Raw genomic sequence first — 19,955 nt, forward strand, 5'->3', positions numbered from 1 at the left:
ATTTTAGATACCTTAGAACCTGCTCTTTCCGATTATGAAATCCAAACGTTTTACCTGCATGAATGTTGATTTGAAAACATTCCCTTTTTTTCAATTACCCACGCTGTGCAGCAGTCTCTTCATTCGCAAGGCAATTGATAATATTATCACCCATAAGACTATTGTCAATTTAATCTTGTCTTTAGGCTATATCTATTATTATAGGTCTGTGTGAAATTAGTTTTGATATAGTTTAAGTGTAGTTTTGATGGGCCATTGTCAGTTGGGCCATGTAGTGAACGAAGGGCGGGGCGGGGAATGACATGTCCTAAAACTCCTTATAACACAAACTCTGTTTGTGATATTGACATTCTAACCACAGTGTGTTGAATAGACTTATTTAGAAAAAGTCAAGGGGGTACATGACTTGGAAAATTGCAGAGTAATTAAAATGTTAAATTCATATGACCTCAAAATGATGCTCTCTGAGTTTTTAGCTCGTTATCTATGATTAATCTCTCCTATTTCATCTTTCAAATAAGTACATGGAGTTGTATGCTTGTTCACACACGCAAGCGTATGGGTGAAATTATTGAATAATATGTATATGTACATTTATTTTGCAGTGCTCGTAACGTGGCCGGTGTGGTTTGCCTGTAAAATGCTAACCAAACCAGTGGTGGAGTCTGTGTAGCCAGGCGCTAAATTAGAATTTGGTTCTATTTTAGATGCTTGACCCGTTGCAAGTCCCGCCTCTCCCATTACTCATTGGTTTTGACGAGCATATACCCACGTGGACGATGAAAGATGAATGAGGTCCACTTTCCAGTCCAGTTGGTGGCGGTAATGCACCTTAAAGTTGGTTACCAACCGCCATATAAAATCCACAGAAGAAGAAGAAGAAAGACGAAGGAGAGATTAATCAAATAACTATGTTTCCCATTTTTATCTGTGGATTAATTGTCGGAGTAGAGAACACAATATGTTGTATTACTCAAAATGGGTCCAAATTCTACAAAGATCATTCTAAAAAAAGGACCACATGCATTTTAGGTAAAATAACAACCCAATGTTTATCTCCCAGGACAAATTAGCTAGCAACAGCAAGCTAGCTAAATTACGCCTCACACCAACAGCTCTATTTGCGCAAAATATTATGCAGCATCATCTGGATATGTATGCAACAAAAGTTCAACATTCACCTTCTGCTACCATTTCTGTTCAACCTGTCTATGCATACAGTTTGACGCATACGCTCTATAAATCAAACGTATGCACCACACAGAATGTACTGCAACTGCAACGCTCGTTCCTTTGGAAATGAATGTACTTCTGGTGTACCCAAATGCAAGACACTGTTGGTGTGATCGAGGCTACATGCTGCTGAGGAGAGCGATAGAGAGGAGTCTTGGGCTACTATTGATTGTGAAGATGGAGGCCTTTTTGATTGAAGTAAAACGAAAAAGTTAAGAGTGCCTATAGTGAAAATCCTACAAGGGAAATGTCCTCCATTTGGACAAGTATTAATATTGTATTGAACAAAGATGGAAAGAACGTTGGCGCGGCCAAATGCAGGCACGTGCAACTCGCTATTCTGGTAGGATGCAATTTTAGAACTTTATTTTTTTCCTTCGTATTTACAGTATTTTATCATTGTTATTACTGTATGTCATTATTGTAGGCATATTTATTAATATCTGCAAAGTGTGTTTTGTTTCATAGTGTTGAGACATTTTAATTGTGTGCTCCGTGTGTTTAGTTTAAAATAGGTTATAAGTAAACCAGTTGTAAAATACATATCATTAGCCTATTGCTGTCATTTGTTGGGGATGCACTAGCCTTTCTTGGTTATCCAATTGCTGCAATACAGCCTGTTCAAAACTTTTGTGACGTTTAAACCAGATAGCAATGCACCACCGGTAGTTGTTTCACAGTTGATTTTGGTATTTTAACCTGCTTGTCATGAACTCGTCTGGTGGGGATAGACAAAATTAGCAGACGCACGGCTGGAGCCGGTTTATGGTCAATCTGGCTCTGTATTGGCCGTACAGCATTTACTGCTATGCGGCCTCTGCAGAAGTCAGGGCATTCATACTTCTTGCGCTTCGCGGACGAGAACAGAGCTGTTGTCAAGGAAGTGAGTTTGTGTTCATACAGGACCTCCCACGGTCCCACGCCCACCTACCCTCAAGCAATCTTGTCAGTGCGGAGCTATACAGAACCCTCTGCATTGTCACAAAATCGGGAGGCGATTGAATAATGTAATTTTTTTTTGCAACTCTCGAGTTTGCATGTTAGTGGGGATGGGGCCAAGCTGTTTTGGAGCAGAGTCAGAGGTGATGCACAGTTCCGATGCATACAGACTGTATACTACTCTATATACTATGAAAGGGGCTTATACTGTTATCAACCTGATGAAACCTATAAAATCTCTCCCTTACCATCCCCGATCTCTGATCTTTTCTCTCTGTGTCCTCCCCTCTTTCCCTCTCACAGGGACCAAGCGTTTGGAGTGCATTGCGTCTGATGGGACGGGTAGAAGGGTGATCCACAACAACCTGAACTACCCATTCAGTATGGTGTTCTATGCCAACCACTTCTATTTCACAGACTGGAGGAGGTAAGAGAGGAACATATCTGGGTTTAAATAGTAGTAGTTATGTCAAATACTTAAGCTGTGCTTGATGGAGGTCGATGGGTGCAACGGTTGCATGCAAACCCTGTAAATAATGTTTAAAGTAGTGTTATTTTTTAGGTTCAGTGTAATGGTATGAGAGAATGTTTTTTTTTTTTACTGATCTTCAACAACACATTGCACAACTGGCAGCAACCAGCTGAATTGCGAATACAATTTACATTTCAAAAAATAGTGTACCAAAACACAAACAAAAGACCAATACGGTCCAAGCAAGGGCAATGAATGAAAGTATCTAGTAATGTTCATCATTAGCTGTTGTCTTGAGCAGAGGGCATTGATGTTAAAGCCAGGGAGAAACAGTTAGGGCTCGATTCAATTTGTACTGCTTCAGTGTTACAGATTGCTCGATTGAAATGTAAGTCATTTCAAATTGAGCCGACACAAGCAGCATTTACCGTGAATGTACTCCAGCAAATGCTGGAACATTGCCTTTAAATTTCAATCATACTGTAATGCCGAACTTCAGCACCACAGATGGAATCTAGCTCTTCATTAGGGCACTTTGTTCAAACTTGAATATGCATTTTTTTTTCTGTGGTGTTTGTAGGGACGGAGTCATTGCTCTGAGTCGGGACAGCAGCCAGTTCACAGACGAGTACCTACCTGACCAGAGGTCTCACCTGTACGGCGTCACCATAGCTACCACCCACTGTCTATAAGGTAATAGTGTACATCTTTATAGCATCCTGTCCATGGGGTGAACTTTTACATCAAGCTGCCTCATGCTACAGAAACATAATTATGTGGGCTCGCGCACAAATCTTGACTCATGTTATTGGTGACGTTCCAGGTTGTCTGTTTTGCAGTCGTGCTGTTTATCTCAGAAGATTGCTATATCATATGAATTGGTAACAAGACACTTCCTTAGACATTGAGATCTGATAATCTGTGCAGCGCCTGCAAAACAATATCGAACACCAACAATATTACCCTCATGTCAAAGTGATAGCATTCACTGTTGTCAGTGGTTTTACACATCTGGTGGAAATAAATCAGATGAACTGTTCCACTTATGCCTTTTTGGGTGTCAGTAAGATAAAAGCAGTCTGTGTAGCCTGAAATGTTTATCTTTTTGCAACTCTGCAGATTAAGTATGGTCCCCAGTGTTGAGGCTCCCTGCTTTCTCACAAGCTTAGTTATGTGACGGTATCAGAGCTGACACCTGCAAAAAGAAAAAAAAAGACTAAAATACCAAACAGAAGCATTACAAACAGCCTTGAAACAGAACCTGTCAACTCAGAAGTTCCTCTGGGGGGTGTAGAAGGCACCTGCTGCCAAATCACTGTACTTCAGACCTAGGTGACGAAATGTGACCGGTCCTCGCTTAGACTTCAAAGCCATGGAAATCTAGCGGCAAGAGCCCTATGAGATGACAGTCTTGTGTTTGGTGGGAGCACTCTTGAAATGTAAAAAGAGGGGTATTTAAAAAAATTACAAGTTTGGAAAGTAATGTTTGTTCTGTGACAGACGTTAGTTTTTTTTAGCTGAGTGTGGGGTAGCCATCAAGGATGTCTGCTATCCTTCCTGTGGCCCTAATGTGGTTATCATCTGTTGCAGGGAGACAATGATAGAGACAATTGTGTTTATGGTGCTATTTTGGCAGTCTTGACGTGCTTGCCCGTGAGAACCCTTCCGTCGTACACTGCTACAGAGGCGGCGAAAGAAGACGCGATGGAGCAAGTATTCCACCAACCACAGCAAATTTACAAAACACCAACTGCGACAACCCCCCCCCCCGCAAAAAAAGTTTTGTACATTTGTTTTATACCTCATTTCTTACTTTCTACTGTATTTTTGTATGTGACTTTTTCAAGAAAGCCAAAGAAAATAGCTTTAAAATAAGATCTTTGAGCCACAAGTCCTGTTATAACTGTCAATGTGTATTGAATGAACACACAGCAATGCAGTATGAGTATTCTGTGCACTAATAAGACTTTTGTATTTCACCACATGGAATTTTGTCTTCACAAATATCTTTTACCAGTTTTTTTAAATCCTTTTTTATTTTTTGTAAGATGTGATATTTATAACAATAAAATGTGATTCAGGACTTAAACAGAAATGGGTCATTTCAGCAAAGAATCTGAGAACTTACCATTTCTTATATATATAAAAAAAAAAAGTATTTCATACATTTCCCCCCCTCCAAAACAAGTCGATTTAATTCCAATCCTCCCAGCTCCTTATCAAAAACATCCAAATCAAAAAGGCTTCTTCATGGTTGTTAGGGGGAGGCGAAAATAGAATAAGAACAGGGTCCTGGACCATGTATAGTTTGTGACTGGTACTGCTTTTCCACAGACTGCGTGTGTTGGGAGTTATAGGGCAGAGGTCAATGGATCAGGCAGGCCAGGTCATCTGCCGACCTTGCCCAGGCGGTGGTCTGTCTTGGGGTCTGCGATGATGGCCTGGACAGCTACGATAGCCTCGTTGATCCGGGTCTGCAGGTCTCGCAGCTCCTCAATGTGAAGCAGACGCAGGATCTGAGCCGCCTCGTTCAGGGTAGCGTCTGCAGAGAAAGGAGCAGCACACCGTTAAGAGGCCGTGTTCCAGGACATGAGATTATGCTCAGTGACTAAGGTCATAGTTGAATTCTTGTATGAATGTAGGAACACATGTTGACAGGATTAAGGATGCATGCAATCATGCTTTTGTTTTCCCTAGGTTCTAAATGCGGTGTTAAAAAAGCCATATTTGTAGTGACCCGAAAAATAAAAATTCCACACATACACTACCGTTCAAAAGCTTGAAGTCACTTAGAAATGTCCCTGTGCTTTTCTTTAAAACATTTGTCCATTAAAAGAACATCAAATTGATCAGAAATAAAGTGTAGACATGGTTCATGTGAATTACTATTGTAGCTGGAAAAAGCAGATTTAATGGAAATTCTTCATAGGTGTACAGAGGCACATTATCAGCAACCATCACTCCTGTGTTCCAATGGCAGGTTGTGTTAGCTAAAAAGTTTTGTTTCTGGCCATTTTGAGCCTGTAATCGAACCCACCAATGCTCATGCTCCAGATACTCAACTAGTCTAAAGGCGGTCAGTTTTATTTCTTCTTTAGTCACCACAGTTCAGCTCTGCTAACATAATAGGAAAAGGGTTTTCTAATGATCAACTTGGATTAGCGAACACAACTTGCCATTGGAACACAGGAGTGATGGTTGCTGATAATGGGCCTCTGTACGCCTATGTAGGTAATCCATTAAAAATAAATAAACTCAACAAAAACATCCACTGTCAACAGCATTTATTTTCAGCAAACTTAACATGTGTAAATATTTGTATGAACATAACAAGATTCAACAACAGAAACTGAACAAGTTCCACAGACATGTGACTAACAGAAATTAAATAATGTGTCCCTGAACAAAGGAGGGGGGGAGATGGCCTTAGCCCTCACCCTCCGATCCAACTGGTCCCAGACGTACCCTATGGGATTGAGATCTGGGCTCTTCACTGGCCATGGCAGAACACTGACATTCCGGTCTTGCAGGAAATCACACACAGAACGAGCAGTATGGCTGGTGGCATATGCTGGAGGATCATGTCAGGATGAGCCTGCAGGAAGGGTACCACATGAGGGAGGAGGATGTCTTCCCTGTAACGCACAGCGTTGAGATAAATTGTCATCATTGCAGGCACAGTCCGATGAGGCTGTGACACCGCCCCAGACCATGACAGAACCTCCACCTCAATCGGTAACGCTCATTCCTTCGACAATAAATACAAATCTGACCATCACTCCTGGTGAGACAAAACCACAACTCGTCAGTGAAGAGCACATTTTGCCAGTCCCGTCTGGTCCAGCGACGGTGGGTTTGTGCCTGTCGGCAACGTTGTTGCCAGTTATGTCTGGTGAGGGCCTGCCTTAACAGGCCTACAAGCCCTCAGTCCAGGCTCTCTCAGCACTGATGGAGGGATTGTGCGTTCCTGGTGTAACTCGGGCAGTTGTTGCCATCCTGTCCCGCAGGTGTGATGTTTGGATGTACCGATCCTGTTAAAAACAGCTAAAAGAAGTGAAAAAAAAGGCAATGCTCGTGGAATGTACAGTGCATAGTGGAGGCTTGTTGTTACGCGTGGTCTGCCACTGCGAGGACGATCAGCTGTCCGTCCTGTCTCCCTGTAGCTCTGTCTTAGGCGTCTCACAGTACGGACATTGCAATTTATTTATTGCCCTGGCCACATCTGCAGTCCTCATGCCTCCTTGCAGCATGACGAAAGGCATGTTCACACAGATGAGCAGGGACTCTGGGCATCTTTCTTTTGGTGTTTTTCAGAGTCTGTAGAAAGGACACTAAAGAGGCCTAAGTTTTCATAATTGTGACCTTAATTGCCTACCGTCTGTAAGCTGTTAGTGTCTTAACGACCGTTCCACAGGTGCATGTTCATTAATCGTTTATGGTTCATTGAACAAGCATAGGAAACAGTGTAAACCCTTTACAATGAAGATACTTGGATTTTTACGAATTATCTTTGAAAGACAGGGTCCTGAAAAATCTGCCGTTTCCAGCTACAATAGTCATTTACAACATTAACAATGTCTATACTGTATTTCTGATCAATTTGATCTTTTAAAATGGACCCCCCCAAAAAATAAAAGCGCATTACTTTCAAAAACAAGGACATTTTTAAGTGACCCAGAACGTTTGAACGGTAGTATACATACCTCTCGGCAAGTACGTACAACTCTTGCACTGACACAGGAGATATGATATTATGTTGACATGACAGGCCACTTCAAACAGTGGTTCACAGGGAAATGTCACTCGTTTCCACAATGACACATTCCATGTCTTTTCCTTTGCCCGGATGCATCTCCAACAGATCTGGATCAGATCTTGACTATGTGATGTCCCTAGCCACCCAAGCAATCCTACTAAGTATTACATCGACAGTAGTCAAGAGGACAGAACGGGTTTGCCATGGTGCCCTAGGGGGCAGCCTAGCTGGGCTGTTAGCTCCTGCAAATGTATTGTTAATTTTGTTATATTTTTCTGCAAACTGTTGTTTTAGGAAGATAGAGATCTGAAATCGTATTTTCAATACTACAATAAATCGATTATTAGATTGATTGCACTGCTAGCTTGCTTTACAGCTAGCTTTGTCAATGCAGTTTTGATTTGGGGAGCTCATGCCGGGGATTTCCTCTCGAGGTGTCGGGCAGCTTGGACAGACTGGACTCTGTGCTGAATCGTGGCGCTGTAATGGAAGCCTGCTACATTGGGACTGGGAGACAATTCAGCCTGGAGAACACCACTGGAGATTATTCGGGAGCTACGGGATGCAATTCAACTCAGCGAGGGTGGCTAAACAGTGGAAATATTTGCAAGGCAGAGCCAGGCTACTCCTAAGTGGTCGCAACCAACGTGGTTTGAACAGTGAAGAAAGCTGGCTGGCTAGTTCTGCTATTCCCAAGGAGAGCAACCACTTATCTGGAGGACTATTCAAATGTGTTATGTTTTGGTCTTTGCAGTATTTAACTATTTGGGCCATGTGATATTTACTGCAATTCAGCTTTTAGCTGTGATTGTGTAACATGTTTGAAGAGGACCAATGGAAATACATTTTTTTACTTAATTGCATTGTATCCACATTTGTTTGTCACATTTAATTGTCAAATAAAAGTGTGGAGACCATTAAGATGATAATAATCATAATCTTGGACACAACAGGGAATTGACAGCGTAAGCATTTGCAGTTACAGAAGCACTTAAAATGTAATTTAGGGACTAGTCCCTTTTTGAGGATAATACACTGCCGTTTGAATGTGTCCTGTGTGCATTACTTAAAATACTCGACTGCGAGCACTCACCTCCAGTATCAAAGCCGAGGATGTGCTTGTCCAAGGCCACGGGGAGACCCTTGAGGCAAAAACAGGAAGAGACATCACAGCAATTAGGGGACACAGGAAGTGCCAATATACAGCCGTCCTCTTAAAATAGCGTAGCTACAGAGATGACTTACAGACCACTGCACATACACTCTGAGGCTCTATGTACAGTGCCTTGCAAAAGTACTCATCCCCTTGGCGTTTTTCCAATTTTGTTGCATTACAACCTGCAATTTAAATTGATTTTTATTTGGATTTCATATAAATGGACATACAAAAATGTCCAAATTGGTGAAGTGAAATTAAAAAAGTAACTTGTTTAAAAAATAATAATAAAATAAAACTGAAAAGTGGTGCGTGCATATGTATTCACCCCCTTTGCTATGAAGCCCTTAAATAAGACCTGGTGCAACCATTTACCTTCAGAAGTCACATAATTAGTTCAAGTCCACGTGTGTGCAATCTAAATGTCACATGATCTACCACAATCTCATATACATACACCTGTTCTGAAAGGCCCCAGAGTCTGCAACGCCACTAAGCAAGGGGCACCACCAAGCAAGCGGCACCATGAAGACCAAGGAGCTCTCCAAACAGGTCAGGGACAAAGTTGTGGAGAAGTATAGCTCCGGGTTGGGTTATAAACAAAATCTGAAACTTTGAACATCCCACAGAGCACCGTTAAATCCATTATTTAAAAAATTTTAAAGAATATAGCACCACAAACCTGCCAACAGAGGGCCGCCCACCAAAACTCACAGACCAGGAAAGGAGGGCATTAAATCAGAGGCAACAAAGTGACCAAAGATAACCCTGAAGGAGCTACAAAGCTCCACAGCGGAGATGGGAGTATCTGTCCATAGGACCACTTTAACCTCTCTTGGGCAGGTGTGACGCTAGCATCCCACCCACGGTTCACACTATTCAACAGCCAGTGAAAAATCAGAGCGCCAAATTCAAAGCCACAAAATGTCATAATTCAAAGTTCTCAAACATACGACTATTTTAAAGATACACGTCTCCTTAATGTAACCACGTTGTCCGATTTCAAAAAGGCTTTACGGCGAAAGCATAAAGTTAGATTATGTTAGGACAGTTCCAACACGAAAAACCACAGCCATTTTCCTAGCAAGGACAGGCATCACAAATACCAGAAATTCAGCTAAAATTATGCACTAACCTGACAATCTTCATCAGATGACACTCCTAGGACATCATGTTACACAATACAAGCATTTTTTGTTCGATCAAGTTGATATTTATATCCATAAACAGCCTTTTACATTGGCGCATGATGTTCAGAAAATATTTTGCCTCCAATACTACCGGTGAATCAGCACAAAAATACTCATCATAAACGTTGATAAAATATTAAACTGTTATTCAAAGAATTATAGATGAACATCTCCTTTATGCAACCGCTGTGACAGATTTAAAAAAAGTTTCACGGGGAAAGCACACTTTGCAATATTCTGAGTACTGCGCTCAGAAAAATACACTAGGCAATACAGATACCCGCCATTTTGGAGTCATCTAATATAAATAGCATTAGAAATATAAACTTACCTTTGATGATCTTCATCAGAAGGCACTTCCAGGAATCCCAGGTCCACAATAAATGTTATTTTGTTCGATAAAGTCCATAATTTATGTCCAAATAACTCCTTGTTGTTTCCGTGTTCAGTAAGCTACTCCAAGTGTAGGAAGCGCGGCCAAAATGTCACGACGAAAAGTCAAAAAGTTATATTTACGTTCGTTCAAACATGTCAAACGTTGTATAGCATCAATCTTTAGGGCCTTTTTAACTTAGAACTTCAATAATATTCCAACCGGACGATTCCAGTGTCTTGAAAAACATTTTGGAACACAGCTAACTCTCACGTGAATGCACGCCAATGAACTCGTGCTTTCCTGAATCAACAACTTCCAACTTCCTCTGTTCGCTCTCTGTTCATCATAGACGCCTCAAACAACTTGCTAAAGACTGACATCTAGCGGAAGCCTTAGGAAGTGCAAAATGAACCCTAAGTCACTGTGTGTGTTTGATAGGCAATGACTTGAAAGGACTACAAGCACCAGACTTCCCACTTCCTGGTTAGATTTGTCTCAGGTTTTTGCCTGCCATACGAGTTCTGTTATACTCACAGACACCATTCAAACAGTTTTAGAAACGTCAGTGTTTTATATCCAAATCTACTAATAATATGCATATTCTAGTTCCTGGGCCCGAGTAGTAGGCCGTTAAATTTGGGTACGTTTTACATCCGGCCGTGAAAATACTGCCCCCTACCCAAGAGAGGTTAAACCGTACACGCCACAGTGCTGGGCTTTACGGAAGAGTGGCCAGAAAAAAAGCCATTGCTTAAAGAATAAAAATAAGCAAACACATTTGGTGTTAGCCAAAAAGGCATGTGGGAGACTCCCCAAACATATGGAAGGTACTCTTTTTTGCCATCAAGGAAAGCGCAAACCCAACACCTCATCACCCCGAGATCGTCATCCCCACAATTTAGCATGGTGGTGGCAGCACATGCTGTGGGTATGTTTCCCTCATCGACAGGGACTGGGAAGCTGGTCAGAATTGAAGGATGGCGCTAAATACAGGGAAATTCTTGAGGGAAACCTGTTTCAGTCTTCCAGAGATTTGAGACTGGGACAGAGGTTCACATTCCAGCAGGACAATGATCTTAAGCATACTGATAAAGCAACACTCAAGTGGTTTAAGGGGAAACATTTAAATGTCTTGGAATGGCCTAGTCAAAGCACAGACCTCAATCCAATTGAGAATCTGTGGTATGACTTAAAGATTGCTGTACACCAGCGGAACCCATCCAACTTGAAGGAGCTGGAGCAGTTTTGGCAAAAAAATGCCCAGTGGCTAGATGTGCCAAGCTTAAAGAGACATACCCCAAGAGACTTGCAGCTGTAATTGCTGCAAAAGATGGCTCTACAAAGTATTGACTTTGGGGGGTGAATAGTTTTGCACGCTCAAGTTCAGTTTGTCTTATTTGTTTCACAATTTTTTATTTTGCAGCTTCAAAGTGGTAGGCATGTTGTGTAAATCAAATGATACAACAACAACCCCCCCCCCCAAAAAAACTATTTTATTTCAGGTTGTAAGGCAACAAAATTGGAAAAATGCCAAGGGGTGTGAATACTTTCGCAAGCCACTGTGTCAAGTGTCTGTCTCAGAGTCGGAGTGCCCCCACCCCTGTCCATAGAATTGTATAAAGGCTAAACTGATCCTAAACCAGTACTCAGATGTTTTGTACAGAGAGTTCAGAGTGCACTTGAGTGTGCTTGCCTTGTGCAAATGGTCCCAAAAATACAAAACCAGTCCTGTTTGGACCCAGTTCTGAAGTATTGTGGGCATTCTTTCAGATCACGTTTTAAAACCTTTGTCATTTTGATGAGGACTACTAAATGTGTAAGCGGGAGGGTGGATCTGCCTCAGTATCTCACCTCTTTAGACTGCCTGGCCTTGGCTATGGCTTCTGGGGTCAGCCTCTCTTGGATGAGGATCCTTATAGCCTGTTGGACAAGTGGAATAATCACACCATTGCTACCAAATCTGCATAAGTCTGAAATCTGCACAGGGTCATCATCTACAACATAGTCATAAGAACTGAGTAACACCCTTTTCACAGTATAGCGCCAATCCGAACTGGCTCTGATATTTTCATTTTACATTGTCCTTTCCAGCAAGGTTCCAGTAACTATGGTGGGTGCGTAACTACGCCATCGCACTACCGCTAGGCACAGCTTGGCTCAGTAGTGTGAAAAGGGCCTTAGTACATTTGTCCCATTTCATAGACATGGTGCTTGATGGCTGCTGGTTCTCACCTTCAGCATGACCAGGTAGTCGTCGTGACGCTGGATCTTCAGCATGTTAGCCAGGCCCATCACGCCAGCCTTAAAGTCTGGGTTGTTGCCTTGAGGAGCAAGAAGGGAACACACCCAGTCACCTTAACACTATACATATCTACCCCTACCACTCCAGTATCCCTGCACATTGTAAATATGGTATTGGCACTGACCCTGTACATTCAGTAGCTTACTTTCTCGTGTTCTTGTTCTACTTTAAGGTACTACAGATATTGATTACTGCATTGTTGGGAAGGAGCTTTCAAGAAAGGCATTTCACTGTATTTGTGCAAGTGACAAAACTTGAAAGACTTATTTTCAATACAGCATGGGCCTGTTGACATTCATAATATCAGCTAGAGTCACAACTGTCCCTGTTGGTTTGATTCTCATCTTGTTTTGCATGGTAATCAAACAAAAGATAACCATAATCACTGGGAATAAACCATCTTCAAGGGAAGTCAAGCCTAAACAGGCCAGGTAGGTAATAATGAGCATAAAGCAAAAGAACGGTGCCTACGCTAGAAGAGTAGCTAGTGAAAGGCACCACATGAGCCTGAGGTATCCAACATTTCTAGTTGCCACTGTCAGCCTCTACATTCCCATAGCAGTGGTAGGTTGCTGTGTGCAATGATGATTTTATCACAAAACATCAGGGACAGAGGAAGAGGAGTGAATAGAGGATGAGGGAGATGAGTAGAGGGGTAAGGGGAGAGAGGAGGATAGGCATTTAGAGGAAGAGATGAAAGAGTGGTTAAGCTCACTGTCCAGATGGATGAGTGGATCCGAGGGTTTCTCCGCCTTGGTGGCCGTGGCTGGCGGACAGTTCTTGTACTTCTCAACTGGGGAGCCAGTGGGACATACAACATCCAGAAAGTGACCACTTAGTCAATGCCCCCCACTTATTACATACTACTTAACTGCTTTTACAACAAAATACTTGCTTTAATAGTTTGTAAACTCAGTCATTTAACATTCCTGGACACTAACAATAGTGTATGGCAACAGAGGGTGGAACCACAATTAGATTATCCCTCTAACCACTAGGCAGGCAGCCTAGTGGTTAGAGCGTTGGACTAGTAACCGAAAGGTTGCAAGATCGAATCCCTGAGCTGACAAGGTAAAAATCTGTTCTGCCCCTGAACAAGACAGTTAACCACCCACTGTTCCTAGGCCGTCATTGAAAATAAGAATTTGTTTTAACTGACTTGCCTAGTTAAATAAAGGTCAAATAAATGATCCCTTATGGTGGAACAGTCAAAGTTGCCACTTAATACAATGCTACCATCTAGTGGCTGCACACCACAACAATACATTCAAAGAAGTACACACAATGGGCACCGAATCACACCAGGAAAATAACACTAGTCCCTTCAATAAATCAAGAGATACAAGGAGTAAATGGATGGTACAGTACCATTATCGCCATACTCGAACCGAACTGCTAGACCCAGCAACCAGTCCACCGACTCCTGTCTCTCTTGGACACTGAATGGGCAGTTTACATCTTGAAGATACTACGTAGGAAACAGAAAATCAAGCTCATGTTCAGTCGGGAGAAAACTTGCCACAGTGTGCCTTACAGAACATGACCCAGGGTACTGTGAATACAAGGTTCCTGAGACCATAACCGTGATACAATCTTCTTCAAAATGGTTTACCTCCATCAGAGTGGTGTCATTACTAGCTCTCACCAGGTAGCTCTTTGATTCAGAGCTTGTGTATTCATCAGCGCTCACCATAAAACTAAAAGAAGCATTTATTGGACAAATGCACGTAGGTCCCTCTCGTTTGGTTCCTATTGAATACACCACAGGTGAGACATGGTTGAACAATTGTTTTCAAATGCCGCCATTCACATTTCATGAAAAAAAAGTGTTAGTTTCTCCTTGAGCAGCATGCCTTACCCAGAGGAACCTTTACTGTCCAGACTCATCACACTGGGGAACTATTCAAGCCTGGAGACACAAAGGTTTCTGGTGCAAGCGCTGACATGTGCTTTGTCTCAAGAGTCTTTCCTCATCCCGTTCTCCCCTCACCACTTTCTCAAAAATGGCAGTTGATAGCGAGAGGATTCGTGGAGAGGGTGCTTCCTGGACAGAAAACGGGATAGTAACTTCACAACCCCAATGGAGGTTCTCCAATGAAAAAGTGAGCGTCACAGCTATGGACACCAGTGATTAGGCCGGTAAATCGGATTGCTTTCAGCATTCTAGAATGATTAGGCCTACAGACTAATCCTGGGGCGCGTTCAGCAGGACAACGGTTTTGGAAGGTTCAGATAAAACCTTTGACTGACCCTGCAGCTAGCCTTGCTGCTCACCTGCTCAAAGGACTTGGGCCATTCCGAGCTGGGGATATTTCTCAGGTTGACCCGGTCTTCAATTTTGTAGTGTCTGATTTTCTGGTCTTCCAGCCACACAATGAAATTCCTGAACTCTGTCTCATCTGTGCAAAGCAGAACATGAAGAAAGTGACACAATAACTAGATGCACAAATAGTGGTAATAATAGATTTCCTGTGTTAAATTATAGTCTGTGTTATAATAACTGGGTAGCCAGTGGGAATAATATAATGTGTTATGTAATAGGACAAATATAAAGCACTGACCACATTTATATTGACCGGCAGAAATTCGCATAAGAAAATTATGTAAAATTCCAAAGACAATTCACTCATAATATACCAACAAGGAATAGAGAGAGTATCACTTTGATGCTACCCCTAGCCTAGCTAAAGTTAGCTAATTATCTAACATTACCTAGCTGCGTTCTCCATCTCCACTGCCTCGCTGGCACTGTTGTTAGTAAACTAGCTATGCTAGTTAGCCAACTATGTGGCTTAGCTAGCTCCCAAAAAGCTAATTAGCTGGGCAAATGCACAAAACCTGACCACCTAACAAGACTCACAGGTTCATCATTTTGTATTATTAAACACAGCTAATATAAACAAAACATGCATACATATTACAGACATGGCTGTATCGAAATGTTTTAGACTTAGAGTAACGTCAAAGACAGTATGGTAACAACTAACGTTAGCTAGCTACATGCTACAGCTACATATTTTGAGCATGGCAATGGGTGGCTCTGAAAGTGCACGTCATTCACTAGCAGATAGCTTGTTCATCGTGGTTCTGTTATAGCTACCGTTGCAGTCAAATCCAGAGGGGTTATGATAATCCAACGCTGTCAGTTTTCTTCGAAACATTTTGTCAAGTGGTTCTACCTTTACAGGTCACAAATAGTGGAACTCCTAGCAGAGACGCACAGAGTTCTTCTGTGGGTTTTATGGCGGACTACAACCCAAAAAGGTGTATTGCTGCCACCAACTGGACGGCTTGAAACAAAAACAAGGTAAAACGAAAATCCATACATTTTATTTGTCTTTATTTAACTAGGCAAGTCAACTAAGAACAAATTCTTATTTACAATGACTGCCTACCCTGCCCAAACCCTTCACCACGACGACGACGCTAGGCCAATTGTGCGCTGCCCTATGGGACTCCCAATTAGGCTGATGTGATACAGCATGGAATCGAACCAGGGTCTGTAGTGACACTGAGATGCAGTGCCTTAGACAGCTGCGCCACTCGGGAGCCCCCATACATGATAGGGAAACTAACCTAATCCATCTAAATAAAAAAAATAGTACATTGACAAAACAAAATTAAACTCCCACTTCTATCTTCTTTCAATTCTCTATATGTCCCTTCTCAGGCTCTAGGGCCTGAGAGGGTGCTACGGCTTGTGATAATATTCCATACAACTCCTTCGCCGAGAAATCTTTCAGCCCCAGGAACCGCTCTGCCACTTCCACGGTGATTTCTATCTTCCTGGACTTTCTCTCCACCTTGGCAGTGGCATTTATCACCATATCTATAAAGGCCACAAAGTCCACCTTCTTAACCTTTAAAATGTCAGGATCCAGCTAGTGAAAGGCAACCCCTGCAGCCTGCAGTGAAGGCCTATCCACCACTATGGACTCTTCAAGTGCACCATTCACACCCTCAAACCTTTTAACAGCTGCTGCATATGATATGCTCTGGATAGCCCTGACTTTGGGCATTCGAAAGACGTGGCCTCATGGTTCCCACTACAATTGCAACACTTGTATAACACATACGATATTTTCCACAACTTGGACATTTCAGCTTCTCCCTTCTGCAAACACTTTTGAAACATGACCAAAAGCATTACAATGATCGCATTTATCCCATTGGTCTTGGGATAAATAGTCCGACTCTGTAGTTAATATACCCTAACTGCACTTGAGTAGGGAGAGACTCCATATCAAAAAAACAAAAGAACAGATAGACTCTTCACTTTTTATTCATTCACCACACGATTCATCTGACGTGCATCAATCACTCCAGGAATATTTTTCATCTCTTAAACATCTACTTCCTATGAGACTCCAGATATAACCCCCTTGAGGGGTGCCCTGTTCCTAAGAGACACACACGACACTTCAAACTTGTAAAATCGGGTGAGACGCAACACACGTTTATTCTGATCCTCAGAGACACAAAAAAATCTAAACAAGCCCATCTCTCGTGATCCTCACAACCTTCACTCTACCCAACACTCTCGCCACCAATTTGGATATCTCAAATGGATTCCTCAAGATTGGTAATTCGATCAGCTGCTCCTGATTTACAAACCATACTCCTACAAGATACGAAGTGACATTCTCATCACTGTATCTACTTCGCTGTTTTCCTTTATTTTGGACAATATTCCAATTCTTCTTGATTCTACCACCATTAGATTCAGAATCCACTTCATTATCCGCTTCTGCCCGCTTTCCAGAAAATCCTACCTCTGCTACACACATCAACAACCCATTAGGGCATTTGGAGAATGGGTGCCTGTGATCCTCTGGAAAACAAAGAGTTCTTCTTCTTCTTTAAAGTTTTATGGCAGACTAAACCTATTTTTGTATTGCCGCCACCTACTGTACAGGGTATTGAAACAAAAACAAAAATAAATAAAATATATATATATATATATATATATATATATATATATATATATATATATTCCATTGGGGGGGAGGGACCAGAGATAATACAAAAGTCCACCTTTTTAACATGCAACATGTCAGGATCCCTCTGTTGACAAGGAACTACCATTACTTCTTTAACTTCACTCCTTTCTTCCACTCTTCTCGCCTCCAGATAGGAGACATTCTGGACAGCTCTTATTCTTGCCACCTCCATCTCCTTCACCCTAACAGGACACTTCAGAAATTCAGATGCATGTTCACCACCACAATTGCAGCATTTAGGCTCTGCTGGCATGTAATACTCCTCCCGTCTACATACACTTGACACATGACCAAATAATTTACATTTATCACACTGCATGGGTTTGGGCATCCAACCCAAATACACGTGAGAAGGGAGAGACTCTTCATTAAAAAAAACAATAGAATGGATGGACTGGGCTTCTACACTCTATCCACCATGCGAGTTAGTCGTTGTGCACCAACCATTTGATCCAATTCTTCATGTATATCCTTTGAATTTACTTCAAGCTCCACCCCAGAAATAACACCCTGCTTTGAAGATCCACACATGACACATTCCAATCCAACATTTTGATGCGCAAAGCACGCTCCTTCTGTTTCATAGAAACACAAAAAGACTAAAACCCATTTCTCGTTATTATCATCGATGCCACCTCATCCACAATCAGCCTTCTCATTCTCATCATCCCTTAATAACTTCAAGCGAAGACTGCGGGTCAGCCTGATGAACCAAACTACTCAGTAATCTCCTCCATATAACCTAACTCTCACACACACTCACATGCAGACACACATTTAAACAAAACAAATATATATATTATTTTTTTTCTCGTGATTACTGATAAATTCATTTATACATTTATAATTAGTAGGTTTTGTTATCTTTTTTATTTTTGTATTGTATATTGTTTTTTTGGTGTGGTTTTCATACAAGCCCTTGGGCTTCCAACCACACCAGCACACCGTTTTTTAAAATATGTTTTTTATCTGTGTTGTTGTCTATCACTTGTTATCTTTGGTGCAAATAAATAAATAAGTGTGGATTACACATTTGGGACCCACAAAAAATTATTCAACATCCTGTAGCACTTCTGCAGTAAATCTGTACAGTACAGTTAATAACCATAGTAATGACTGCTAAGAGACCAACCTTGCTAAAGCACAAACTGTTGAAAGAGAGACATGTTACACGCCTTTCCATCCACAGTTTTTATGAGAGTAAAGTCATATCATATAAAAAATATCACGAAGGCTGTGATGGAAACAGGAAGTTTGGTTGTAATTTTATAAATGCTGGAAGATAATTTGTGTCGACATAATGGGATCGTTTTGTGTATTATGTGGGAATGGCGGTGGAAACGCCTTCATGAGCAAATATTGATATAATAACCATCATATCGAAGGACATTTTGAGTCACATGATGATATGGTGTGTGGTCCTCCCACTACGACTCGGTAAAGCATGCAGTTTATTAGGCTACAGATTAAATAATGTATGATGAACTTCACAGGGTGGTGAAAGTGTACGGTGATGAGCTTCATGCTGCTTTCCAATAAATATTGAGGGTCTTATTCTGGTGACATGATGATCGATGCTTGATTTCCATTTGACAAATAAAAATATTCTCTCACTTATCCATAATAATCTGGTCTATTTTGATCACAGATCATAACAAAGCCTGAACATTTCAGCTATATTTCTTATTGATTTCGCTCTACAGACTTTACTGACTTCATTGTCCCCATGGTGTCACGTCCTGACCAGTATAAGGGGTTATTTGTTATTGTAGTTTGGTCAGGGGGTGTTTGTTTAGAGTGTTTCGGGGTTTGTTGGGCTATGTTCATATTTAAGAGGGGTGTTTGTTTAGAGTGTTTCGGGGTTTGTTGGGCTATGTTCTTTGTTAGTCTATTTCTATGTTAGTTCTAGTATATCTATTTCTATGTGGTGTTTGTTGGGTTGACCTTCAATTGGAAGCAGCTGCTCCTAGTTGCTTCTAATTGAAAGTCCTATTTAAGAGGGGTGTTTTTCTATGGGATTTTGGTGGGTAGTTGTTCCTTGTTTAGTGGTTGTTGCACCTGACAGGACTGTTTTGTTCTTATACGTATTTAGTTGTTTCTTCTTCAAAAAAGATGAGTATACATATTCCTGCTGCGTTTTGGTCCAATCCATACGACAACCGTGACACATGGGGAATTTCTTTTGCAGTGTCATTTACATGTTTAAAGTGGCGTTTAAATACAAAACAAATTGACAATACAACTTTCATAAACAGTTACATACAAATAAAAAGAGACTGGCCTGCTGGCCTTGGGTCAATAGTAACATTAGCCCAAGCTATTTAGGAGGGATATCACACCTGGCACAAATGATTGTCTAGTTCTATTTTTCCTGCCGAGGGGTGCCCTATACCTGCGCCCAGAGGGGAGTAGTTCAAAGTCCGGGTACAGTGGGTGGCTTGGGTCTAAAGTTATTTTGTGAGCCTTGCTGAGGGCCCTGAACTTAAAGATCTCATCCAGGCCTGTCTGTTTGACTCCAAGTACCTTGCTTG

At 41.6% G+C, this 19,955-nt stretch overlaps 2 protein-coding genes across 9 annotated transcripts in view; one reads left to right on the plus strand and one right to left on the minus strand.

Annotated features, from left to right (window-relative positions):
- Positions 1-4,733, plus strand: part of nid2a (nidogen 2a (osteonidogen)) — a 158,063-nt gene extending 153,330 nt beyond the window's left edge. For 6 of the 7 annotated variants that reach the window (XM_029714112.1, XM_029714107.1, XM_029714111.1 and 3 more), the window contains 3 exons: positions 2,476-2,599; positions 3,225-3,337; positions 4,235-4,733. In XM_029714112.1, coding sequence (XP_029569972.1) covers positions 2,476-2,599; positions 3,225-3,336 — 236 coding nt within the window. In that variant the 3' untranslated portion in view covers position 3,337; positions 4,235-4,733. The remainder of the gene's footprint in view (positions 1-2,475; positions 2,600-3,224; positions 3,338-4,234) is intronic. The other variant, XM_029714108.1, reaches the window with a different exon arrangement.
- rtraf (RNA transcription, translation and transport factor) lies at positions 4,662-15,701 on the minus strand. Of its 2 annotated transcripts, none has more exons than XM_029714115.1 (8): positions 15,525-15,701; positions 14,699-14,823; positions 13,793-13,892; positions 13,140-13,217; positions 12,355-12,443; positions 11,974-12,042; positions 8,494-8,542; positions 4,662-5,186 (listed from the first exon to the last, which is right to left on the minus strand). In XM_029714115.1, the coding sequence occupies exons 1-8, from the start codon at positions 15,583-15,585 to the stop codon at positions 5,032-5,034; spliced, it is 726 nt and encodes a 241-aa protein (XP_029569975.1). In that variant the 5' UTR covers positions 15,586-15,701; the 3' UTR covers positions 4,662-5,031. The 2 variants fall into 2 exon arrangements, with proteins under 2 accessions (XP_029569975.1, XP_029569974.1); XM_029714114.1 differs by having other exon boundaries at positions 13,140-13,226.
- Positions 15,702-19,955: the final 4,254 nt, after the last annotated feature.

This window comes from Salmo trutta, chromosome 25, assembly GCF_901001165.1.
Source record: "Salmo trutta chromosome 25, fSalTru1.1, whole genome shotgun sequence".
Taxonomy (NCBI): domain Eukaryota; kingdom Metazoa; phylum Chordata; class Actinopteri; order Salmoniformes; family Salmonidae; genus Salmo; species Salmo trutta.